At 40.1% G+C, this 26868-nt stretch overlaps 1 protein-coding gene across 18 annotated transcripts in view; it reads right to left on the bottom strand.

Moving 5' to 3' along the window:
- The window catches only part of DOCK10 (dedicator of cytokinesis 10), a 245032-nt gene that overhangs the window by 106951 nt on the left and 111213 nt on the right, over positions 1-26868 (bottom strand). For 17 of the 18 annotated variants that reach the window (XM_073359912.1, XM_073359918.2, XM_073359919.1 and 14 more), the window contains exons 4-11: positions 25641-25723; positions 16301-16373; positions 15869-15997; positions 15442-15576; positions 6642-6825; positions 4045-4130; positions 2663-2746; positions 999-1154 (exon numbers count right to left, since the gene is read on the bottom strand). In XM_073359912.1, coding sequence (XP_073216013.1) covers positions 999-1154; positions 2663-2746; positions 4045-4130; positions 6642-6825; positions 15442-15576; positions 15869-15997; positions 16301-16373; positions 25641-25723 — 930 coding nt within the window. The remainder of the gene's footprint in view (positions 1-998; positions 1155-2662; positions 2747-4044; positions 4131-6641; positions 6826-15441; positions 15577-15868; positions 15998-16300; positions 16374-25640; positions 25724-26868) is intronic. The other variant, XM_073359914.2, reaches the window with a different exon arrangement.

Raw genomic sequence — 26868 nt, 5'->3', positions numbered from 1 at the left:
CTACAATCATCATTACTTTACTTCCCCAGCTCCTTCATTCTGCTGTAAAAGTACTGACCACCATATGCCGATTATGCACCCACTCTAGTGGTGATCTGCAAATGAAAAATCAATGTCTCATATGTAATGGATGGAAGCTGAATTGCCAGAACATGGGATTTGATGAAATATTTGAAATTCTCCCACTTAAAGCAGAAGTTAACAAGATCCAGGGATTGTGCATTGATGGTTTAGGTTTTCTTTCTTTCTTTTTTTTTTTTTTTTTACAAGAATAAGAGCGGGAGGAGGATATTACAGATTAAGTTTTGTGCCTCAATATTTATTGTGCTTTCATGGATTTATAAAGTCTGTAAGCACTTTAATCAATAAAATGAAAGTTTGTCTACTTTCATTTAGCTTGTATACAGGCCCAGTGCTATTTTCTATCCTAATGCAATAATAATCTTCCATCATCACAACAGATATACACATCTCCTAAAGTCAGAGTGAACTACTGGGTTGTGGTCCCACTTTGTACAATGGAGGGAGCACATTAGCATTACAAAACACTGTGCTTTATCAGATAGAGTGTTGCCCGCTCTACATTGATACCAATTTGTTGTGTGCTTATAGGACCTGATCCAAGGCCCATGGAAGTCAATGGGAGTCTTGATGCCAATGGGCTTTAGATCAGGGCCATAATGCAGAGTGAAGAAAAGGCTGACCGGGATCTTCACAGATTGTTTTCTATTGCACTTAGATCCACAAAGAATCAATACCTCCAAAATATTCTATTGCTACATTCAATACAATTATTAACCGCAGAACATTGGTCTAAGAACTCCCTGAGTACATGATTAAAGCCTAATGCATACACACAGGGAGAGGGAAGAGCGAGCTTAGAATATGGAAGAAGGAGCTTTCATCACACCTCCTAATTGCAGCAGTAATGCAGATTTAAGCAGTCCCATCCTTGAGAAAAAGAGACATGCATATGCAGAGAAATATACATAGCTTACATTGGTTATAGGATCATTTTCGTTCTCAGTCACACAAGCCTGAAGATTCAAACTGAGGGATTTACAAGTTATCATGATCCTCTTTGCATCCTTTTCCTCAAATGGTTTGATCACTGAATCTGTTCCTGGAAACTCCTTTTTCTGAAGATTTGAGGCCTAGAATAAACAATTTGGGCTGATTATTTATGTGTAGTATACACAAAAAAAAATCCAACATTATAAATAAGATTTCTATCTGCACTATTGACTACTGCAGTATCTGAACACCTCACAAACATGAATAATCTATCCCCATATAACCCCTATAAGGAAGGAGAGTATTATTACTCCCAATTTAGAGATTAAGAGCTGAGGGAAAGAGGTTGCCTACAGTCACATAGGGTGTCTGTGGCAGAGCTGAGAATTGAATTTACATCCCCTGAATTCCAGTCCAGCACCTTGGTGTCAATTTCTTGTAATTTGAAAAACAGAGACCAATTTGAATTGTTTATTTCCCTGTTTAGATGAATGTAGACAAAACACTACAGAATGTAACTCCAAAGACATCTGTGTAGTAGATTTCAGACCTCTATCACCCTATATTTCAGTTGACTTGAATGAGGGGTGTCCTGACTACAGCTTTAGGCAAGGTTTTTATTTCTCAACAACATAAAGATGACTTAGAGACTAAAAAATTTATTTGAGCATAAGCTTTCGTGAGCTACAGCTCACTTCATCAGATGCATGCATGCATGAAGTGAGCTGTAGCTCACGAAAGCTTATGCTCAAATAAATTTGTTAGTCTCTAAGGTGCCACAAGTACTCCTTTTCTTTTTGCAGATACAGACTAACACGGCTGCTACTCTGAAACCTGTCATAAAGATGACTGTTTTTCCAGTCTTGTTCCCCATTAACCACTGGCAAAACATCCATTCAATGAGAGAAGTAACAAGCCCTGAATCCTGAAGTTTAATGTCTATTAAGCTACTAAAGATGTTCAAATAAATTAAAACCAACCTGAACCTTCCAAATCCCCAGCTAAGCTACTTAAGTAGCTTTGGTGAACTTTTCTTCCCATTGCTTATCTTTTCTGTATGCATCTTTGCAGTAAAAGCCAAAGTAGGGAATAACCATGAAAAATGCTATTCTTGTAGTATTTCCAGACCATGAGGAAGTACCAGGAATCTTGAGATAGCCTGTTCTTGTGAGATTTCCAGTCCAGTTTGGGAGATTCAGGAGGTTGAGACATAGTTCAGAGAAGGAACTAAACTTTGGTATTCTTATTCCAGCTGAACCAAGCTTTGGTCCCAGTGCAGTTACTTCTTGAAGTCAATAATATTTTGCCACTGACTTCAAGTGAAAGCAAAATTGAAACCTTTTTGAGAATCACCCACTGCTAGGTTTTAATGCCACTCATCTAAAAAGCAGATCAGCTATAAATAATGCTACATAATCAACAAATCAGCAGCAGCCATCGCCAAGATGGGTAGCTCAAACACTGTTTGTGAGGAGAAGATGCAACATTCCAAATAGTGTTCAACACAGATGTGGAATTCTGTTGCATAGGTAAGTACCCAACCTGCCTGCTGACCTCTAAACAACCCTTGAGTTTTTTTGGTAACCAAGTCAGTTTGGGCCTCTTTATCTTCAATACCGTTAGAAACTAAAACAGGATTCTCACTTACAGTTATATCAGGATCTAAGGAGAACAGATTTAGTCGTTCCGTATTTCGAGAAGCTTTCACGGTTTCTTCTGTTTCCGCGATGTACTGTGGCAATAGTTAATAAATTAGTCTTCTGTATACAGACATTTTTTTTCCAGATACAGTTGGTAACACTTAGAAAAATTATTGATGCTTCATTTATAAAAATAATACTTTTTATTTTTATCAGTAGCTATCATCTGAGGAGCCCAAAGTGTCAAACTTTAATTAAACCTCACAACATCCCTGTAAGGTAGATGCATTTTATCTCAGTTTTACAGATAGGTAAACTAAGGTATGGAGAGGTTAAGCAGCTGGCCCAAGAATCACAGTGAAGGGCCAGGAATAGAACCCAAACTTCTAACCATCAGTCTTCTGTGCCAATAAAGGCTGAATAATTTATCTAAAAACAAAACAGACATTTGGATTCCATTTTTTCAAACACGTGAATTCAGTGATACTTTAATATTATTTTGGAAATTTCAGGTCAATCTGTTTCATAAGCACATTACACAGTACGACCGGGATCAAATTTTACCCTCAGATTCATGTGCCACTCATAACTGAAGTAACTGGGGAGTGAGACACCCACATATCTGGGCAGAATTTGGTCCTTTATATGTATCATATTATCATCTACTTTAGATAAATTTGTCATGGTGATGTACATTAGAAAGTAGATCAGATAGACAATCATAACCCAGCTGCATTCATTTAAAATAGCTCGACATAATATTTTTATCATAGCTTTTTAGCCATTTGTTACCGTAAATAACTAAAAAGTAGCCGCCATTCACTTTTTGTGTGTGTTCGTTTGTTTGTTTTTAAATTAGCTCATCTTGATGGAGAAGTCTATGCCAGAGTTTCAGAGAAAGAAAAAAAAAACCATACTCCTTTCTCCCCAGCACTACCGACAACTTTCAGTGAAATTAGATAAGATAACCACCAGTACACAGCCAATTTCCTTGGAACTCTGCAGGCAATACTGGAAATCTTGCCTCCTTGAGGGCAAAGTTTCCCAAAATGCAGTGATGCTGAATAGAGAAGAGAATGAATCATTCTTGAATAAATTGACTTCAAAGGAGCTATGCTGAATTACTTCAGGGGACAATATGGCCCGAAAACTCTTAGCGTTACTTATGGTTGAAAGCTATTCTGTTTCAGATAAAGCTCCCAAGAGCTCTAATAGAAAATAACAGAACCACTTCCTCTTTTGCTTTGTCATGGCCTTAAAATACAAAATGACATGTGCTGGGGTTTAAAACCTCTCCTTATGTTAGTAATCATCTTACGAATTGTTTGGTACATGTGACCCATGCAGTAATTTATAACAGCACAGCATAGTAAAATGTCATGTTTATTACTTTTGCAAAGTCTGGGTGCAAGGTGTTCTCTGAAGAATCAGTCTCCTCTTGTGGGCAATCATAATTCTCCGAAACTTCTTCAGAATCTTAAAAAGAAAACCATTATTGAGAATGACTATAAGATTTGTATTACACCTGCAATTAACCTCCAGGTTTAAAATCCAGTTCACATCCTATTTATCTATTCCATATTTTGTCACTTTTAGCACAGCAAATTATCAAGATATACATATTCTGTAACTGTTTAACAGAGTGGTTTTATCACTGTGACCCTTGTCCTTCCCAACCCCATCTCCCACTATTGTTTGTTACTGCCTCTTATTTTGCCATAACTAAAATTGGATGTTATTCTTTACAGGGCAAAGGTCATGTCTGTATTTGTTTTCTGAAGCATCTAGCACATTTATGAGCACTGCATACACAATAAATAATAATGCCCCTACTGAAGGGGCCTTTTCACCTTTCTCCATCCCTCTTGAGGTAGCACGGGGGACTTACTATAATCTTATGGGCCAGATCCTCAGTTATTATAAACTGGTGTAACTCCAGTGATGGATTTACACCAGCTAGGGACCAAGTCCTAAGGCTCCAAAAACTCCAAGGGCTTGTCTGCTGTGGACAAATAAATCCAGAATGGGGAGCTGTAGAGAATCATTCTATGTAACTCTGCAATTCTCCAATTGTAGAAGATCCTTTTTTTATTTTTATTTCCCCTTGGTAGTTTAGCCAATTGTGGTGCAGATGATATGAGTTACTACTAGAACTTACTAAAAGTTGGAATTTCCGTTCGGTGAGAAATTCCAAAAACCTTCAAAAATAAATTTGTTCTCTTTAGGAATGAAAAGTAGAATTTCCAAAATTTCCCACAAAAGAGAAATTCTGAGAAAAAATGTTTTGAAATAATCAAAACATTTCATTTTGACTTCAAAGGAGCTACGCTGAATTACTTTAGGGGAGAATATGGCCTGAAAACTCTTAGCGTTACTTATGGTTGAATGCAATTCTGTTTCAGATAAAGCTTCCAAGAGCTCTAATAGAAAATAACGGAACCACTTTTGCTTTGTCATGGCCTTAAAACACAAAATGACATGTGCTGGGTTTTTAAACCTCTCTTTGTGTTAGTAATCATCTTTCAAATTGTTTGGTACATGTGACCCACACAGTACTTTATACCAGCACAGCATAATAAAAATGTCATGTTTATTACTTTTGAAAAGTATAAATATATAAAATAAAAATGTAAAATGAAATGCTATCTGGAAGCCCAAGCACCAAGGCTCTCAGCTCAGCCGTGGCTCCCAGCTCCACTGCAGGAAACTGGGAAGCCCTGAAAGTTTCCAGGGCTTACAGAGGTCCCCTACTGTAGTGCTCTAGCCAGGTCTCCCATAGCTTACAGGTCCTGGCTCCACTGCAGGGAGCTTGGAAGTCCTGGAGTCCATGGCTCCAAAGCAGTCTGCATGGTGTGCTGCCCCAGAGCCATGGACCATGGAAGTCCTAGGTTCACAACTCTGACTGGCAGTCAACCAGGTAGGCCGCCAAATAGTGGGACAGTCAGCTGGCAGGTTTCCAACAGAAAACCTGCCTTTCCTCTGTTGGAAGATACATCACAAACAACTCACTCCCAGGGAACATTTTGATTTTGACTCCCAGTGCTATTTGTTACAGCCTCCAGCTACTGATCTGTGGCTTTTTAGCTCAAGCTGTAGCAGCTCATGCTTTTAGGTTCCTGGTTCAGTCTCTGGTATACCAGTGAAGAGGATGGTCATCACATAAGTGGGGACTTCAATGAAATTTGAACCCGTGGCCTTTGACACTTGGGACAAGGTTTCTTTGAGCTGAAAAAGAATGTAACCTACTGGTGAGTGTGTTATGCCTCTCCCTTCATGCCCAATATACAGGGGATATTAGTTGTTACCCACTCCCAGCTCTAGAGCTTTAGCTTATGCTTTTAAGTCTGAAAGTCCCTGGTTCAATCCCTGGTGTGTTGGCCAAGAGAGTCTTGTCACATAGTGAAAGGGCATTAATACACAAATTCATTCACAATTGCCAGAAATAAATGCTAGCACATTAATGTATTAAGCCTCCATCAAAATGGAAACTTATAACAGCTGGGATTTTGCATTTCTTCCAGAGGTAAAATAAATAAATAAAAGAGGAAAAAAAATGGTAAAATCGAAAACTAAACAAACAAACATAAAAACACTGACCGACCTCTCCAAACTAAAATTCCTTAAAACTTTCAGACAATATCAGGACAGCAAGTCACAAAGTATACATACAAACACATTAAATGGAAGACCGATAGGCAAGACTCAATTTATATAGAACTACTTGTGCAAGGCTGTCACATGACTCACACTTCTTTACTGGGAGCTGTGATGCTTAAACTCCACATAGCCCTTTGAAAATTACCCCCAAGAGTTAACTGATACTTTCAGTGAATGTAAAAGCTTTGGAGCCATTCTGTCAAAAATCGATACTGCTGTGGGTGCAGAATCCATCAAAGATGCTGGCAGTTAAAACAATCTGATACCAAAATCTGAAGATGCATTTTTTGTATTCAGCACAAAAAGCAATGCAAATACATTCATTCTTACCAAGTTTCATATCGGTGAGATCTGCGCTTTTCCTCTCCTGAATGGTCCCCTCCGGATTTATTTGCAGGATTTTGTTGAGAGTGAAAATCCAGTCATCCATATCCTGCTCATTTTCAGCTGCCAGCACAAAGTATGTCAGGTCATTCATTTTCAGCTCAAAGGCATGCTTCCTAAGCCTGTTATTCTGTTGTATCAAAAAGAAAAAAATATTAAAATGAAGACAGGAACTATTTTCAAAAGTTATTGAAAAAAGTCACATGGAGTGGTGGGGCTTTTATATGGCAAACCACCGTCGGACTAACACTCAAGGAAATTTAGTGGCATTAAAAAACAAAACATAAATGACAAATTTTGTGATATTAATGTTCATGAAACATTGTCTATGCTCACCAGGAGACTGAAGTCCTCTTTTAGCTATAAAACTGCTATACCATGGGCAGTATAGCTTTCCTACATAACTTCTGGCAGTACTTTCCTACAGTATCTCACATGTGGGTTGCAACTTATGTGATAAATAATTAAAGCTCTCTGAAGACGAAAGCACTATACAAGTGCTAAGCATTGTTATGTGTTTCAGTGCTGTCTGGAGAGACCACCTCTACAGCTGAACTATGCCATACCCATTCAGTCATACAACATTCTGTTGAGAACGCCAGAAAGACACCAATTAGTATTAAATGTAGTTTCTGTGATGTGGATATTTGCCCACTAGGAACTGGACTAGCTCCACCAAACTCATTCCATCAAACAACTACTGGTAAGAGTAATCAGTAAACCAGTAAATCAGTAAACTGGTAAGAGTATTCAGTCACCACCAACTTGGGCTGGAATTGAACTAGTGACCCTGAGGTCAAAGGTTCTGCTGCTTATGATGAATCCTCTGTTTCATGCAGTCTCCCATTTCAAGACATTTACAAATACTACCAACTATGTGAAGCTGCTGACTAGTTCCAGAGCAACTAATGAAGTTAGAAAAGTGATGAGCCCCTTTGTTCTTTTTCCCCCAACACAACTGCTGTACTGCTGCATTCCATGGACACTCCTGTAAAATCACTAGAGACTTGAGTCAGTTCCTCTCGCTGACACCCAACAGCTTTTACTAGTGCTCCTCCTACATCCCAAACCCCACCAGAAATGGAAAATTCAAGTTAAAATAACCTTTTTTCACTTTTTAGGGGAAAACATGATCCCTGAACACATCACTCACCTCTCCAAGGCTGAGGGTCAGAGCACTGGGAACAAGGTTGTTGAGCCTTCCCACTTCTGCTCTTTTCCCTATGCTTTTCAGTTTGTCTCGCACACGAATATTGTTGAGTCATCACAATATAGTATTAAGATGTCTCTAAGACAATGGAGACTAACAACCATCCCTTTATTATGTAGGACACTGTCTGTACAGTACTCCCAACCAGTCCTAAAGGCCTGAAGTGCTTGGCATGGCCAGGATGCATCTAATAAATATAACTGTCCTGTGTGTATGCCATGTGCATTATCCATTCTTCACCCCAATGTTTATATTCATTGTTTTTTAACCTTTACAGAGAGGTAAAGTTATATTTAGAGCCCTGTATGGATACAAAATTTGTACCCGCATCCGATCCACGATCTGTAAAATTGGTCTGCGGATATCCGCATCTGTGGATATAAAGCAGATATCTGCAGATTTGCAAGGCTCTAGATATAAAATTTTGATCCATGTCCATCCACGATCAGCAAACAAGGTCTGTGGATATCTGTGGCTATAGAGCGGATATCCACAGATTTGCAGGGCTCTAGTGATATTCAAAGAAGTACTGAAGCAGTTACGCCTTGTGAATATATAACACAATGCTTAGAACAGAAAAGAACCAGAGGAAGAATCTAGAACACTGACTTAATTTAATCCTACCAACATTATTGTGAAAAAATGTATTAAACAAAATATGAATGATTAATCTCTACAAGGCTTCTGAACTGCCTGCCAACTCCATTGTATTCCTTATAAACTGTTTTTTTCTGGCAGTACATAACATCCAAAGACTTTGTCTTCAGAACAGGCTTTCAGGGAGAAAGCACTTTATTTTAATCTCTGCTCAAATAACATTTCTCCTCTTCTCCATCCACTTTTAAAGTGCAAGGAAAATTCCAGTTTGAAAGATTAAAATGTCTGAGTGGGTTTCACTAATAGGACCTGAATACAGAACCCTTATTCATGTTGGTGAAAATTATCTTACACAAATAGTCCCATTTGAAGTCCCCCTGCGTACATCCAACAGCCATAAAAGAGACTGTGCCTCTCAAAGCACCATCTCTTCCTTCCTTCTTCCAGAACAGTTTGCTCCCTCTATAAATGGCTTTGTGACAATTACATAATTGAGGCCAGTTGTTAATCTAATACAGGCTGTAAATTGTACCATTCCTCTTCATTCTTTCTTCTTACAGTTAAATATTATTTACAGAACCATAGGCATTAGATAGCCTTTAAATTAGATTGTTCCCCCAACAGAGGACTGTTTAAGGAAATTCAAAGATTCCATGGAAAAAACTTAGGTATATTGTCTGCCCATTTTTCTACACAACTCCAGGACAATTTTGTTAATATGAGGTTAAGAAATCAACCAACAAATCTCTCCAGAAGACTGGAAGAACTGACCATTGCGAACAATACATTTTCCCCTTCATGGAAAGAAGACAGTGGGAAATTCTGATGAGATATTACCAGTCACCACATTTTGAAATGGCTTTTTGGAAAAGTGCAAGATGCTGTTGGTGAGCATGTTAGAGTCATTCTAAGAAGAGAAAACTGAATGGTAATTTAAACAAAAAATGAGATAATGTGTATATGATTGTAGCTATATATTTCTTAAATGAAGGTTAAAAAAAATCAATTCCCAATGTAATGGCAATCAGACTTAAAACTGGTCTATATCATCATGATGTACTTGCAGTAAATGTTTAATGCATCAGGCCCAGTTATGAGCTCTTTAGTTAATGAAATAGCTTATTGAAATTGAATTAAATTACAAGATTCTCTAATGCTAATACAGTACATTTCTCTCTTCACATTTACCAAATTTACAAAATTTTATGGAATACTCTTATAACACCAGTTATAAGCCTCGTTTATCACACTCTTTTAAACTTCAAAGAGATCTCATACCAGGATGGCCCTTCTTTATAATAAAGCATTAGTAACCATTTACTATAGCTGTCAAAGCTCACTCATTTGTTTTTAGTATTTCAGAAAGATGTCATTAACAAAAATTAAGCCATGACCGTAAAGATATCGAAGAACCCTGCAGATTTCATCCAGGCAGTAGTACTACCTGGCCTTTTTTAAGTCTGAGGTTTCAATCTTTTTTCAGTTAATAGCCTTAATTAAATCTGATGATTGTGCCATGCTAGTTTTATAGCTCCATACATCATTATTATTTCCCAATGCAAAGAATAAGACCTCTAGATTGTTTTCTAAGTGTAGCTCTCAAGTCAACCAGCTTGTGAAGTTATAGCACAATGTTCTTCTAAGTAAGAGAGCTAGAGTTAGGAAAATGAGGTCAGAGCCTTAGCTGGCATAAATAGATGTCATGTAATTGAATTGGAGAATCTGTCTGATGGTATGGGTTTCCTCTTTGAGGAATAGCTTTGTAATTAGAACTGGTCAGGAATTTTTTGATGAAAAATTTTTTTCACCAGAAAATTCTGATTAGTCAAAACTGAAACTTCCCATTTTGGGATTTTTTTAAATTTAAATTTAATTACAACATATAAATAAAAAAAGGTTAAAATAAAAAAAGAAAGTTCTGATCATTCCCAAACTGATTTTTTTCCAGGTTTACTGATTGTGAAAATTTTCTAGATTTTTTTTCTGTTGTTGATTTGTCACAAGAAAAATGTCCAAACTCTAAAAATTCTCACAGGGGAGAAAAAACATTTTCTACCCAGCTCTATCTGTAATAGAAATAATCCTCATCTTAGAACAGAGGTGTAGACACTTTTTTTTGTTAAACGCTATTGATAGAGGCTATAAAAAATAAGAAAAGGGTTTCAGAATGTGCATTTTGTAACAACTCATTCATGGCTGCTTGATTTGACAGACTGACAATATCCGGTAATACCTTGAACAAACCTTACGGAATTAAGATAAACTTTACTGAATTCAGTTGAGCTTTATTGGTCTAGGATTCATAGGTGCTGAGTTTTTCTTTTCCCCAGGGGTGCTCTGCCCCGAGGCCTCGCCCCCACTCTGACTCTTCCCACCCTCCCGCTCCATCCACTCCCTGAGGTCCCCGCCTGCTCACTGCTCTCCACCCTCCCCCAAGTCCCTCTCCCAGCTGTTTGGTGGCACCTCCAATCAGCTGTTTGCGGGCCCTGATCAGCTAATTGCTATTTTTTTTCCGTGGGTGCTCCAGCCCTTTTAATTGCATTAAAAATGCAGTTGTGTATGCGTTATTGTGGCATTTTATGTACCTCCTCTAGCAGAGAAGGGGATGCTAATGTACTTCTTCTATTATCAGCCTTTGAAGCCACCCCCAGGAGAGGTGTGCCTACACTAGTTCAAACTGGATTCTCCAGGGACCAACAGGCCCAGAAAGGATTTTTGGAGAAATAGTCTGGTTTTACACTGCCTCCGGGCCTTCCTCCTGAGCCAGCAAATGGACAGGCCCTAGACTGCTGAAAACGGTTGCAAGGACTGGGCCTACTGAGGCTCCATAAGACTGTGTGCCTGTTCTGAGGAGAAGCTGAACTTGTAACCACAAGGAATCTCCTTGGGTGGGGATTTGAAGGACTGCTCCTGCCGGAACCCATCTTAGAGCTGGGCTGAACCATGGTAAGCTGATTAGCATGTATGTAGGTTCTTTTATTGTTTTTAATATGTATTCTCTGTAATGTTTTTTACTTTAAGAATAAAATAGGCTTGCCTCGGAAGAGCTATGTGGTAACTTATAATTTTAGAAATTACACCTGTTAACCATCTGTAAGAGAAAGCAAGCAGGTGTGCTTGGGCAGCTTGCCTCTATCAGATAACCCAGCACATATAGGGAACTATGGAGCCTGGAAATATACTGGCAGAAGGGAGGGGGATGTTGGTCTCCATCCAGGAGAGGCTGCAGTCCTGGTACACTAAATATCCATGTAAGTGGGTTATGTGGGATCTATAAAGAAGAAATCACCTTCCAATTTTCTCATGTGAAAAAGAGAACAAAGATTATTAAAATGAACGCATCTGTTGTCTGTATTATCCACTTTCCTTTACAGCCTGTGCTAAGATGTTCAAATGAGATAATATAATGCTATCAGACTTTATCTAAAAGAGCAATAGAACTCACATGCTGAATCTTAAAGACTTTGGAAGGAAAACATTAATATCCAGTTTTCCATATGCACTTCAAAGTCCTGGCAGGCAGATGAAATCCAGTGCAAGTCTTTGATTCAAGTCTATATCTAAATATTTTCTTGTGTAGCCACTAATAGAAAGAAATGCCTCCTTTCTCCATTTGCTTCTTTATTGCCCCTACACTATGGAAATTTGGCCTGTGACTTAAAACGTTGATATCTTCAACACCTGAAGTTCAGTAATATTTCCTTCTGGAAGAAATCTCAGATTCAGAAATAAGAAACCAAAAGATGAGATAGCAGTGAAATAGAAGGCTTAACCCAATGCCTACAGGATCATTCCCCTAAAATCACAGGGTTGTTACAGAGGTGAATTTAATTTAGTTTAAAGATGGTATTATTTCCACTGACTTCTGGCCTTTTCAACATGTATGCTACACCAGCTCAAAACCTCATTCTCCTCTCAGTTACTCAGAGTAACTCCTCAGTTACTCGGGAGTTACTTAACAGCAGTCACTGAGGTTACAATGGTGTGAAACTAATGTAGGCGGGAGGACCTGAGTCTTCCTCAAACTTGGAAATGCATAATTACTTACACCCATTGGACCCACTCCTTCTCACTTACTGCAGCTTTACACCAGGTTTTGTCCTCTTCATCCATTCCCCTCGCCTCCATTCATCACACTCTGTGAGTGGTGGTGGGGAACAAAGATTGATGATTTTCCTGGTGCTGTTGCACTGCTGCCAGCCTAAGACTTCTGCCTTTCTGCAGTGTGGATAGCTCATGAGCACATTCACTCCATGCTAAGTGTCTTAGTCATGCAATGGGAGAGGCAATGTCTCAGCTGGCTACCTCCCATCTGCCTGCCTCCCACCTGCCCAGCACCTAGAGAGACTGGCTTCCAATGATGGACAAGATATGAAAAAAACAATCTAGGGATATAACCAAAAGCTCTGGACAGCTGGCAGAAAAGCTGGTGATTGAGGGGGTAGGCAAGAGTCAGAAACTCAGAGCCTGTGGCCAGAAGCTGGAGATTAAGCAGGTCTAATTCAAAGGTGTCAGTCTCCTGACCTGTTCTTTTAAGATTTAGACCAGAATGCTAGAAATCTCTTAAAATCCACTGTTCTTGTAATTTCAGCTATCGTGGGCTGCCTCTGAAATGGACCTGGAAAAGAGACACATTCTGGTTTTGGAGGTGGCCCAAGTCCAAAACCATTTTGGTGGTATAGGTACTGGGGGCTAACTCTGAATTTCTGATTGAGGCTTGTCTCTAAGAAGAGCACACAGTCACAGCAATCTGGAACAAAGCATTCCTTCTCAAGGCTTCTGAACACTGAGGGACTTGGCAAACTCATGCCACCAATGGGGCAGCACCAATTCACAAGCACAGATGAAGAACATAAAATATCACCTAACAACAGAAAGTCGGTAATTGACAGTAACTAAACAGCCCTGAATGCACTCTCCCACCACACATTTTCAAAATAAAACATCAGTTAGATTTCTGATATATCTTGATCTCTGAGATAAAAATCCATGCTGTAGACCCATATTGGGCCCCATTTACTTATTTTAAAAAGCTTCTATTTTAATCCTTTCAGAAATAACAACAGGTGAAAGGCTTCACATTACTACAGTAAGCTATATGAAAGTGACTGGTTTGGGCCTTTGGTATGTCAAAATATCAGTATTCTTTTGTAACCTTTCAGCAATTATGCTGTCCCCCAAGGAAAGTTCCATTCTTTTCCACAGATGTATTCAATGGCTCAATCTTCAAAGACACATAGCCAAATCATTTTGCCCACACACAGAGTGTAATAAAAGCAAGCTTTACATGACTGCACGAATTGCTAAAGAATGCAGTAACTGTGGAGATATGTGCTTTGTATATGCACTACTGCACACTTACTTGGTATGGGCCCTGGTAAATTTAGCAATTCTGTATCATATATTTGATACGTGTGGCCACAGCAGGGATGGACTAACTTGCTCTTGAGTAGCAACATTTTTATTTTTCACTCTGGAGGGAACGTAAAGCTAGTTTGAATCATTACGTATCTGCCCTAAAGGCTCTCATGAGGGGCACTGTTCTCTCTCTCTTCTTGCTCAACATGTAGGTGCAGCTGTTGCAAGGGCTTGCAGGCCCTTGTAGAGGCTGCAATACATTTAAGGGGTCATGCTTTATTTTGTTTTATTTATAACTATAGATGTTTTATATTTTTTTTCTGGGGTGGGTCTGTCAGGATTCCCTTATTCGGACTGAAATCCACTTCCAGACCTTCTGCCCATGCCTTTACACAGATAAAATGTACAGGGATTCCCATATTCCCAATCAGGGACCGTTGTGTTAGACCCAACTGCATGCCTGTCCCTATACTGCCGTATGCCAGGCTGGTACAGAGAATCAGTCTGCACTGCACATGGAAAATGGATAGCCATCTGCTCAGGTAGTGCAACAATGTGGGCTGAAGTAGTGTGTGGAACTTTGAGCTGTCATTTGTCATCAGGGTAAATTCCATCCACTTTCTGCCATTCTTCCCCATTTCGAAGGCCCTGTGTCAAAACACCCTATCCTTCCAACCACGAAGAGCTATACAGGTGGTCAAGGACCTCAGTAAGTCAGCCGGAAAGGTTTGTTTCACAGCAACTCCAAACTGAAGCTATACTACACTCTACTCCAGAAGCTGAGCTGCCTTTGAAACATTCCCAGCCTTTCCTGATTCAGGAGATTTGCCAAACTCAAATCCCTCTACATGGCAGCATGTAGAAACTACTTCTTGTCAAGAAAAAGAAATCAGATTGAAACACAAGAAAAAGTAGTCGATGACCATGTAGATTTTAAAGCCTCCCTCCTCAGAAATACAACCACAGATTTTCAGTGCAAATGTCTTACCAAGATATCAGTTTAGGACTAAGGCAGGCTTTAGCATGCCTTTCCTCTTTAAGATCCTCCATTATGTCAGTACTTATCAGAATGTTAGTCCCAGATCCTTCAATGACATCCACACCGGCTAAGCCTCATGCTAGTGTGGAGTTCACTGCAGTCAGTGGGATTCTGCATGGATGTAAATATCTTCCCACACAGATCCTACTGCAGGACCAGAGCCATTTAGTTAGTTTATATGTATGTGTATCAATGTTTGCTTGTAATACTCCTATTTCTATACAAAACATCATGGTTTTACTTTTGTCCTTCTTATACTGGTGTAAATCAAGAGTAACTCTCTGGAATCAGTGGAGTTACAAATGAAAATGAGGCCAGTATCAGACTTATACGTATGTTCTCATCATTGACCTGCATCATTCTCTCTCTCTCTTTTTTTTTACATTAAAAACCCTCCAATCAAATTTGTAGTTAATGATATAAAGCCAGATCTGTAAGAGTGTTCCACTAAAGATAACAGAGTTTACAACCATTTACATAAACTGAGGATTGGGCCCACCATGTCATTCCAAAATAATAGAATGAAAATAAATGTGACTTACCTGTACAACCCCCGTACAGGAATCCAAAAATATACATCCCTTTGGTTCCTTTGATATTTTCTCATCTTTGTAAAAATTCATAATGTATGAGTTATCTGACAACTGTGTCAGCTGGAAGTAGCGCTTTTTGAATGACTACAGTGAAAACAAAAACACAATTGCTGTACTGCAAATTGTTTTCATGGATATTTTATTCAAAGGGTTTAAACAATATGCCATTGCTAACTGCATTTCAACTGTGCTACTCTGCAGACAATAGTAACATCCACTTTACTATCATTAAATGCAATTTAAACAAACTAATTTGAGATGAAAACAGCTAAATGAGAATTGAAAACATCAGCTCCCCCGCTGCGGGTGGGTGGGGAGGAGCGTGTAGAGGATTAAAGCCAAACAGAACAAAGAAAGAATAACGATGTCCCCTTACCCGAACAGTAATGCTATTGTTTACAGTACTGTTAAAATTCCCTTTATAAAGCCAGCCAGACTTGAAAATTCCTGTTCCAAATCCTCCACCACCGCCGCCACCTTTTGAAGACGAGTGGGATGTGGTATCCTATATAAAAGACATCATTATTGTTGCATTGACATGCTTTTGTGAGTTTAAGACCAAAGGGAACGATGCATTTGAATATCTGCTTTCTCTTAACAATTCAATCTTCACATTCCTTTCAAAAACACTTTATTAATTCTCCTGCTGGGCACATGATGACATAAGAGACAAAGCTGTTCCATTAAATCCAGAGTTAGCTAATATATGAAACATTCCACAGAAGATAACGAGACTCTGTTATCATTACTTATTTGATGTTAAACGAATAAATAACTCAGCAGTGGGGAAAAAAATCAATATGCTTACTTCATCTTTATCAACATCTTCATGATCAATTTCAAAGGAATGTGAAGGCAATTTCTCTGGTCTATATTCATTTCTAGGGCAGGAAAAAAAGCTTATTAATGTTGAGCTTCATAACTGGAAGAGAGTATTCTTTTTTATGTGACTGCTCTTTTGAGGATGCAAACCTCCCAGGACACCTTCAAATATATCTAATGCTGTAAGTGTAAATATATCTGAGCTTCTGTAAAAAACATCTTTTGAAAGTGTAGCCAATTTTATCTTTAGTTGAAATCCTTCTGGTCTTTGCTTTATAACCGGTAAGAACAGTCAGAAACCCCAAATTATTAAGGATTTTGGATCACTCCTCCCCAAAAAGAAGCATCCCAGCTAGAGCTGGTAGAAAGAGTGGATCAACTGTTTCACTACCATTTTTGTGAAAACAATTATTCTTCTTTCATCTGACAATTTCAATATTTGATTTTTTCCACCATATTCAATCTCAATACATTTCCCACCAAATATTAGGATGACTCAACACTCAAAGTTGCAATGATGCTTCATGTATTTGCCTTCAGAATGTGGAAGGTGCTCAGGCATCTTATTAATGAGTGCCATAAAACAATTCAGTCCTCTAAGTGGCTAAGCACTCTGGCCCTGATCAGGCTAATCACTTACACATGCACTTAATAAGTTTATTAAGGTGATGTTGAAGTAAAAAGAAAATGGTACAGAGTTTAGGCATAGAAGTTTCTGGTTATCAGCGAATAAGGTACAGATTATCAAGGGGTGCGAAATTCGGTTTAGGAACGGGTGGCCTAAGGAATACATAATCTGCAATCTCCCCGATTGGGGGTAAAAGTTTAACGGGTCAAAGTACAGACATTGAGATATGGGGGTATGTTGTTCATATAATGGCTATGTTTAGATGTGGAGTATAATGAGTGGATACGATGATGAGGATGGATTTACCCTCATTTGGTGGGATTTAATGTTCAGTGAGTTTATGGTTCCAGTTCATATGTCCAATGGAAAAAGTCTCTCAGTCCCTTTCCCATAGTTGATGCACGATGTCATACTGGCTCACGCCTCCTGTTGGTGACCGGTGATCATAGAATCATAGAATATCAGGGTTGGAAGGGACCTCAGGAGGTCATCTAGTCCAACCCCCTGCTCAAAGCAGGACCAATCCCCAATTAAATCATCACAGCCATGTGTGTTGGATGTGATGTGTTGGATGTAGATGTCCCTGGACCATCGGATGGTGTCCAAGACCATGAGGCGCCACATGAGCTGTGCGTAGCATCGACCGGTGTCACAGGTCTGCAGCACACACTCCTTGCAGGGGTCCAAGCGCCAGGGCTCCAACGATCAGGGCATCCATCTGCACCTCGTAGCCCTTCGCTCTCAGGGTGTCGGCCGGGGGAGGGGTATTTTTCCAGCTCACGAGCTCGGGCTTTGCGGAAGGCCAGGATCCTGTTCTCAAAGGAGACTGTGACATCAACAAGGATGATCTTTTTCTGGGCCTTGTCGGTGACTACCACGTCAGGTCGCAACTGGCTGTCAGTACTGGGGATGGCGCCATTCATGGCGACCTCCCCCAGGCGCGGTGCGATGGCTTTCACCAGGCGGTTCTGGATGGCGTTGTGCCGCAGCTGCCAGGCTCTGGAGTGGGGCTTGCAGCTGCACAGGACGTGGGGCAGGGTCTCGTTGGAGTAGCCACACTTCCTGCAACGCTTGTCTCAGTTCCCGTGCTGGACGGCTCCGTTGAGTGGGACGCAGTTGAGCCGGGCATGGTGAATGAACTGCCAGTCAGGGAAACGGGTGAAGCCGCCCCCAGCAAGGAAGTGGTTGCTGGCGTCCCACTTGCTGGTCAGTTCGAAGGCTTTACCCTGGTCCGGTTTATGCTTCAGGGTTTCCATGTAGAGAGAGTGGATGACTGCCTTCAGGGTCCTCGCCAGCATGCCCCTGGCGCTGGGGGCATTGATCTGCGGCACCAGGACTCCCAGCTCCTGGTGCTCCTTGCACCACTCCCAGAGGCAGCCGATGCGCTTCCCCAGGCGACGCGTGGCATTGCGAGCGCGGGACCACAGTGAAGCGCTGTCGCGCCCGTCCCTTCCGAATTCACCATCCAGGGAACTGCTCAGGAAGGTGGCGGTGTCTTGGTTGGAGGGGGCTCTGCCGATCCGCTTCTTTGTTGCGTCATGGAGGGCGTTTGCTGCGATGTTACTTACCATGGAGTCAGGACACATCAGCAGGCGGAAGGCATGGGTGATCACCGTGATGTCACACAGGTCGCCTATGCGGGGGACATTGGCACCACCATGCCTGTGGGTGATATAGACCAGCTCGTTGCTGGTTCTCTGAGGAAGGAACAGCCACTTCTTCACCAGCTGCCGGACAATCTTGTCTGCCTTGTTGAGGCTACCTTGGCCACGGCGGATCCTCTTAGGACGAACGAGATGCGGGGGATCAGGAAGGTGTTCAGGGCGTTTATCTTCTGCCACGGTGCCAGCATGGAGTGTCGATCTTGGCAGCATCCTGCAAGATCTCCTGGATGGTGTCCTCGCACTCTGGCCCTGATCAGGCTAATCACTTACACATGCACTTAACTCTACACACGAGTAGTCCCACTGAGAGCCAGTTCACTCAAAACCTTGCAGGATCAAGCCCTAAATAACAGTCAGCCAGCTACACAATACATCTTGATGGATGTTTTTTATTCACAAACAAATTAATTTAAATGTTTGCTGCCAGCAAATGGACAAATTTAAATTGTTTTAAACTTGTCCAAGGTTAAAGGTCATCACCTTAGAAACCTCTTTGACTATTAAGAGGCAAGCTATTAAGATGGTCACATCAAGCCCCATTCTTAGTACTGTATAAAGAAAAATGTATTTATAGAATCCACACTATTACCGAGCTATTTAAAACCCTGCACAAAATGTTAAACATGGAATGTCAAACAGACTTCAAACAAACAAACAAGCCAACAATAATCAAAATATTAAAAGACCCAAACTCAAGTAAAAGTTCATGAATAACATATCCATTAGTTATTTCCTTCCTAAGGTCCTCACCCTGGGCTAACTTTACCCCAAACATATATCTCAAATCCCTGCCTCACATAACTTCAGAGACTTTTTGCAATAACTGTAGTGCAATTTTTAAGCATGGTCTGTGAAGGAAAATAAAATAAAAGGGCTTATGTCCTTTTTTGCTTCTTTATTTTATATGAAGTAAGTCTGAAAGGGTTTAGAAAAAAACAAAACAATTTGCTGCTTGTTTTTAACATTAGCAAACCAGTTCCTGTCGAGGTTGGAATGGCCTATTATAAATGAAGTGGCAATGTCACAAAAGCCAAGAGAGTGGAAGTGGAGCAACAGAGACAATAAAAGAGTTCTTTAATCAGACTATTTAAAACTCTTTGGCTTAAGTTTGTTTTGGGTTTTTTTTTCACACCTACGTGACTTCATTGACTAATTAACACTTTGAATAAAGATTCAACACCTGTCAAATAAGGTGTTAGTATTCTGAATAAACCCTCCTGGAGGTTATCCATTATAAGCTGGGAAGACCAGTTTCAACCTTCCTAAAGGAACAATCATGCTCTAAAACCAAAATAAACAATGGTTTCAAGCTTTTGTAAATTATAAAGCTGGGTGAGGGGTGGGGGAAAGCAGAACCCTAATTGTTTTCAAATGCTTTGCAGGTCTCTTTTAAGAAATAGTCTCAGCACCTTATTAAACAACTCCCACTCTTACTCACAGGAGTTCTGAGTGTAATCTGCTGTTCAGTCCTGAAAATTTACCATTAAATGTTCTTCGAGAAATTTGGGTACCAAATTGACTAAAGAGCTTTCTCAAATGCAAATGGCTAGCAAGATTTAGATGCACTGGTTCTAGCTAATACATATTCACTTTAGAATCTGATGTACTAACAGGACAGGTTATTTACTTATTGAACTAAGTAACAATTATTTGATTTTTTTTCTTTTGTGAAAGAACCGAGAGACCAAAAGGATTCCTGTAGTGTTACATCTTTAGATAAAATTCTTAAGCTTCTACCCAACTGCTACAGTCGACAGCGGAGTGAGACAAGGGGTGTGCCATTTGCTCTGGCCCTGCTTGTTTTTGTGGAACAGGGTGTGTGTAAAGCTGTAGGTTTCAGAGGAACAGCCGTGTTAGTCTGTATTCGCAAAAAGAAAAGGAGGACTTGTGGCACCTTAGAGACTAACCAATTTATTTGAGCATGAGCTTTCGTGAGCTACAGCTCACTTCATCAGATGTTTACCGTGGAAACTGCAGCAGACTTTATATACACACAGAAATCATGAAACAATACCTCCTGCTGCTGTGAGTGAGTTTCCCCCAGCTCTTTGGGAAGTATTATGAATGCTCCTGCCAACGCAGGCCAGCCCTGAGTGGATGCAAGGGCTATACCTTCTAACCCAAAGAAGGTGGGGCCCTGCTCCCCTCTGCACCAGCCAGCAAAACTCAGCATGTGCTGAACATTTTTAAAAGACCTGCTGATCCATGGTGCACTGCCTTAGCAGCCGTAGATTAATTCCTGCTGAGATAACCAGAAGTTCTCCAGGTGGACCGTCAATGGCCCCTCCTGAATGCCCATCCAATCAATGCTGTCTGTATCACACTCCACAGAAGAAGTCATTTGTCCTATCTTGATGTATAACCCCTTTAGCCATGCTGTTAACTCTTCAGGACCAGTAGAGAGAACATATTGTGTCAGAGAGTTGACCATGTCTCTTCTATTCTGCACACACTCCATATACTCCACCTAAATAGCTATGCAAAGATGCAGAACCTCGAGTAGTTTAGCCTGAATTACTCAATTGGGAATTTTGGTTTTTTACTTAGCAAATGAAAAAGAGACCCTACTAATGGATCAAAGCCTGCTCCTACTGAAAGCAATGCCACAACTCAGGCTCAAAGTCAGTAATATGTTTCCTCCATGCTCACTAAGAAAAAAAAGCATAATACAGCACAATATGCACAGTCATGCAAAAAGAAGCAGTGAGGGAACAGACATCAAAGCACCATACAATTTAGCTGGTGGAAAGGTCTGCAAAAAGCCTCAAAGAAGGAACATATCCAGAGGAAAATTAGCGTTTTACATAATGTCACTTCATACTCAGAGGGCTGAATTAATCACCCACGTAACATATTGAATTCAGTGGAACTTCGCCAGGGATGAATTTGGCCCCAAGTTTCTACTCTAGGTATTTATCATCAAATTGCAACCACTTCCCAGTAGAAAGTGCTATTTTCAGAACAGGGAAGTTTTCAGCCTGTTGAAAAGTGCTTCCCTATGCAGCTATCAATCTACATCATGCATAAGTGTGTGAAATGACAAACTGCCCTGATGGAAGTGAGGACCTCAGAGAAGAACTGGTTGTAGGGGACAACTTTGATCTGAGTGATCATAAGCTAATTCAGTTTAAACTAAATGGAAGGATAAACAAAAATAGGTTTACAAGTAGGGTCCTAGATTTCAAAAGGGCAAACTTAGAAAACTGAAGGGAATTAGTTAGGAAAGTGGACTGGACTGAAGAACTAAAGGATCTGAATGTAGAGAAGGCTTGGAATTACTAAAGTCAAAGTTGAAGAAACTATCTGAAGCCTGCGTCCCAAGCAAGGGGAAAAAAATTGTCGGGAAGAGTTGCAGACCAACCTGGATGAGCAAGTATCTCAAACAGGTGATTAAGAGAAAGCAAAAAGCCTACAAGGAATGGAATATGGGGTGAATCAGCAAGGAAAACTACCTCTTGGAGCTCAGAAAGTGTAGGGGAAAAAACAAGCAGAGTTGGACCTTGCAAAGGAAATTAAAACCAATAGTAAAAGGTTCTGTAAACAACAAGAAAACAAGGGAAAAAGAGGGATCACTAAACTCTGAGGACGGGGTGGACATTAAAGATCATCTAAGCATGATACAACACCTAAACAAATACTTTGCCTCAATTTTTAATAAGGGTAATGAGGGGCTAAGAGACAGTGACAGGGTAGCTAATGGAAATGAGGAAGTAGAAATTGCCACATCCAAGGTGGAAGCCAAACTCAAACATAAAGGGCCTGGATAATCTCTATCCAAATATATTAAAGGAACTGGCACACGAAATTGCAAACCCAATAGCAAGAATTTTAATTTATCTGTAAACTTGGGGCCATAACTTATGACTCGAGAATTGTTAATATAGTTCCTATTTTTAAGAAAGTGGTGTAAGGAGGAGAAAGTGTCAGGCTGTAAGGAAGTTACTAGTGGAGTTCCTCAGGGATTGGTTTTGGGATCAGTCTTATTTATCATATTAATTAATCACCTTGGCACAAAACGTGGGAGTGTGCTAATAAAATTTGCACATGGCACAATGTTGTGAGGTATTGCCAATAAGGAGGATTACCAAAATACCATACAAGAAGATCTGGATGAGCTTTAAAATAGGAGTAATAGAAATAGGATGAAATTTAATAGTGCAAAGTCATGCACTAAGGGACTAATAACAAGAATTTCTGGTATAAGCTAGGGACAATTGGAAGTGACAGAGCAGGAGAAAGACCTGGGTGTACTGGTCGATCACAGGATGACTATGAGGCACCAATGTGATGTGGCCATAAAAAAGGCTAATGCAATCTTCAGATGCATCAGGGAAGTGTTAGTATCATTATATACTCCTGAGGGAATTCTGTGCCAAAAAAATTTAAAATTCTGCACACAATATTTTAAAATTCTGCAATTCTGCAAATTTTGTCAATAAATAAAGCTCCAGCATGGCAGTGGGGAACACAGGTCACTAGTTGCACTGAGGTAGGAGATCACCCTGCAGCCCCGCCCCCAAAACACAGACTCAGCAGTGAGGCTGCACCCAACCCTTATACAGTCCATGGGCTGGGCTTGCCCCAGAAACACCCTGGGGTCCTGCCCTTCCTTGCCAGGTGCACTAGGTGTGGGCAGGCAGGCTTAGCTTGGCAGAATCCAAGTGTGGAGGGGCTTAGTGTGTGTGGGATCCAAGTGTGGGGGTGAGCTGGTTCTGTGTGGGGCTATCTCACTGCAGGTAGCTTGTTGGGGGGTCTGGGTGTGCGGGGATTTGGATGTACAGGGGCTCACTGGGAGGTTCCAGATGCAGAGGAAATGGGACTTTGCAGGGGGGTCCAGGTGAAGGTGGTTGGGGCTCGGCAGGGAGGGTCTGGGTGAGGGAGGGGATGGGGCTCGGCAGGGGGAAGTCTGGGTGTGTGGGGCTCAAGGGGGGTCCAGGTGCTGGGGGAGTGGGCTTTAGTGGGGTGGGCGCAGCTGGTTTGGGGTCTGGGTGTTAATGCTTAGGGTAAATGCTCAGTGCAGTGTGAAGGGAGCTCTGTGAAAAATGCTCAAAACTATGGCTGATGGCTAAATGTGAGACACTTAGCATGACTTGAGGCCACCCTTATTTTTAACATAGAGGTGCAGCCTACAAGGGTCACAGTATGTGATGCTCTATCATGATATACGCAGATGCTGTTTAGATCAAGTTGGAGCAATGTTTGGCAGGATGTTTTGCAGGTTGTACCTATGCACTAAAAAAAAAAAAAAAGAGGTTGTCTGCAATTGGCCTCATTCGGTGCAAATTAGGTTAATTCTCTTGTCCAAATGCCAGTGGAGCTATCAGTTGGGCAATGTTTGGACAGACCTGCTGTAAATTTTCTTTAGAGATTCAAGAGACTGTACACTAAAAGCTCTCTCAGTCATTACACTCTGTGATATAAGCAAACTATTCTGGTTTTGACAATAACCCATTATATGGAAACAAGATTAGAAGACCCCATAATATCCCAGGTGGATGTGAAAAATAGAGAACGCTGAAAGCAGTGTCAATAGACTAACATAACTCCATGGAAGACAATGTACATACTGACTACAAATTACTTTCATGCAGAATAATGCAAACTCCATTTGAGAAACAGTTCAGCTTGTTGCATATTTCATAAGAGGGACAGTACTTGCAAACTTGGACTGAAAAATGTTGCATTTTCAATTTCCTCTCCTGAGCAGACAGACCATTAGAAAATACAAGCTGTCCCACTGAGTAAAAAGTTACCTAAACAAAACTGCATCTAAGAACTCTAATTAGTGTCACTCTTCTCCTTTGCCTCTAGGATTAACACACTCTCTGTTCATAGTAAGTTTCATAAACAAGAGGGGAATTGTGGATACAAAGGAAGGCTTATAGTACACGACTTTGTGTGCCTAGCATCTGAAGAAGACTGTAAGAGACAATCTTAAGACTGCTACAAGAATGGATTCAGTTTGTACCACCTCTCATCCTTAATCCAATCAGTGTCCAGAGAATCGATTCCTGTTGTTTGCTATTTATTGCTCTTTTTACACTCTTTTCTACAAGAATACAGTATCACAATTTTATGCCTCAAATTCTGAGAAAGATGGAGTTAATGTTGTTCATTTCAGTGTTCTGTAATTTAATTAGCTGCTCACTATAATTATCCCTAGTTTAAAGCATAAGCCGCTTGTCAGGAAAACGTGGTATTGGGAACAACTACACATGTATTATACCTTAAAGATAAAGAATTTGGCCCAAAGACTTACATTTCTTATTCCTGAAGTCAAGCAACACAATTGTCCTGTACTTTTATACCACTTTTACACTGCTCTTACTCCACTGACCTCAACAGAAATACTCCTGATTTCCATCAGTGTAAATGAGAAAAGAATCATGCGCAATGGCTGCAGAACGTCAGTTTGTTTTATGCGAATGGTTATAATGAAACCATGAATTTATTTTGTACCCTATGTGTCATGGAAAAGTTCATTATTCACACAATGACCAAATACTGAAAAAGTAGAAGACCACTGGAAGCATCAAAAGTGTTTGTGTGTGCACATACACTCTTGCATTATACGCATTGGGCAGATTTTGACCTCATTTACTGTGGTGTAAATCCAGAGTAACTAAATAATTAATGGAGTAATTCCAGGTTTACACCACTGTAACTGACAGGAGAATTAGGCCCAGGTAAAATAGTTTTGACATTTATGTTTTTTTAGTAACAGTAAAAAGCCAGACTTGTCTGAACTAATCAGTATTTTGCACATACAAATATTAATACAAGAGTAGTAATTTGATTTGAATGTACATTAAAAGTGTTCAGTAGGTATAAGTGAAGGTGTTTGCAGAGTCTTGAACATTTTGCTCATGGATCTTTGTCTCTGCCTTTTTTTTTTTTTAAAATGTGGCCCAGTATGTTTATGGTAAAACAAATAGGAAGCACATACAGGATCGGGGAAAGTGGAAAGATTGGCATGACTCAGTGAAACAGTACCAAACTGGGAGAAGAAAATGGAAAACTAGTGAAGTTCTTACTGTGGTAAATGTCGAAAATCTCCTGAATACTTTTCATATTTGTAGTTCACAACGTGCCACTGAGAATTGTAATATTTACAAGCCTAAAAAGAAAGGAAAGAAATAGATTATTTCAACTTATTCACACTCAGGAAAGGCTACAGAACAAAGAAACAACCCCAGCAGAAGCACATATTCTCTTGTTTCATAGCTTGGTAGTGCTATTCTTAAAGGAAAATCAATTTCATATTTCTTAGAGTTTTAAAGCACTATTTCCCATTTAAATCAAAGGTGATGTTTTTTAATTGACTCATGTGCGCGGAAGCAACCTAAAGTAGATTACTGACTTTATCCTCCTGCATCATGGAAGGATTTATTAAATTATTACTATATCACCTTGATAGATTGATACCTTTGTGTCCCTGAATATCTCCACTGACATAAATTATGTCTTCCCTTTGCACCTTGCTTCATTACCTAACTTCCACAGTAACTAGACTTAACGTACTACCTAACTTAAATTTCTCCCTGCTACAGCTTATGCCCATTACTTCTTGTTCTGTCCTCAAGGACTGATCCTTATCCTCTTTATAACAACCCATAATGTATTTCTGGACTGTTATGTCTCACCTGAGTCCTATTTTTTTCATACCGAATTTCTCCAGTTCTCTTAACTTCCCCTCATAGTTCTTACTTTTAAGCCTTTTGTCGGTTTTGTGGCTCTCTTCTGAACTCTCTTTAATATGTTCATGTCTCTTTTGAAATGTGGTGCCCAAAGCTGAATGCAAGTTGTATTTGAAGTCTATGCTGTGTCAAGTAGAACAGAATTACTGTACCGCTCATTTTTATAGAAAATTATTAATGTGGTAAGTATGGCATGATGTCCTTAGCTGCAACAATACAACATTGTTGAGTCATGTTTAATTTACGACCTACTATCATGTTACTCATTTTAACAAAGATTCAAATTGCCAAGGCAAGAAAATATTGGTGGAGAGGAACAAGAAATGTGTATTTTATTGGTAGCCTATAAAGTTGCAACAAGGAGAATGGAGCAGATTATATCATAAACTTCTGGAAATTGTGGTTATAAAGCACACTGTAGGGATTAATAATTGTATAGTATGTTAAAAAAAATTACCCCACTATTCTGTCATCATAAGCAAGCTTGGTCCCTTAGTCAATTTATTAGAGTTAAATGGTATATTAATGGACCCATGCTACTGGCTCCTTGACCACAAGACCATTC

This window comes from Lepidochelys kempii, chromosome 9 (assembly GCF_965140285.1).
Source record: "Lepidochelys kempii isolate rLepKem1 chromosome 9, rLepKem1.hap1, whole genome shotgun sequence".
Lineage (NCBI taxonomy): Eukaryota > Metazoa > Chordata > Testudines > Cheloniidae > Lepidochelys > Lepidochelys kempii.
The sequence above is the reverse complement of the archived record's forward strand: the minus strand, read 5'-3'. Positions and strand labels throughout refer to the sequence as shown.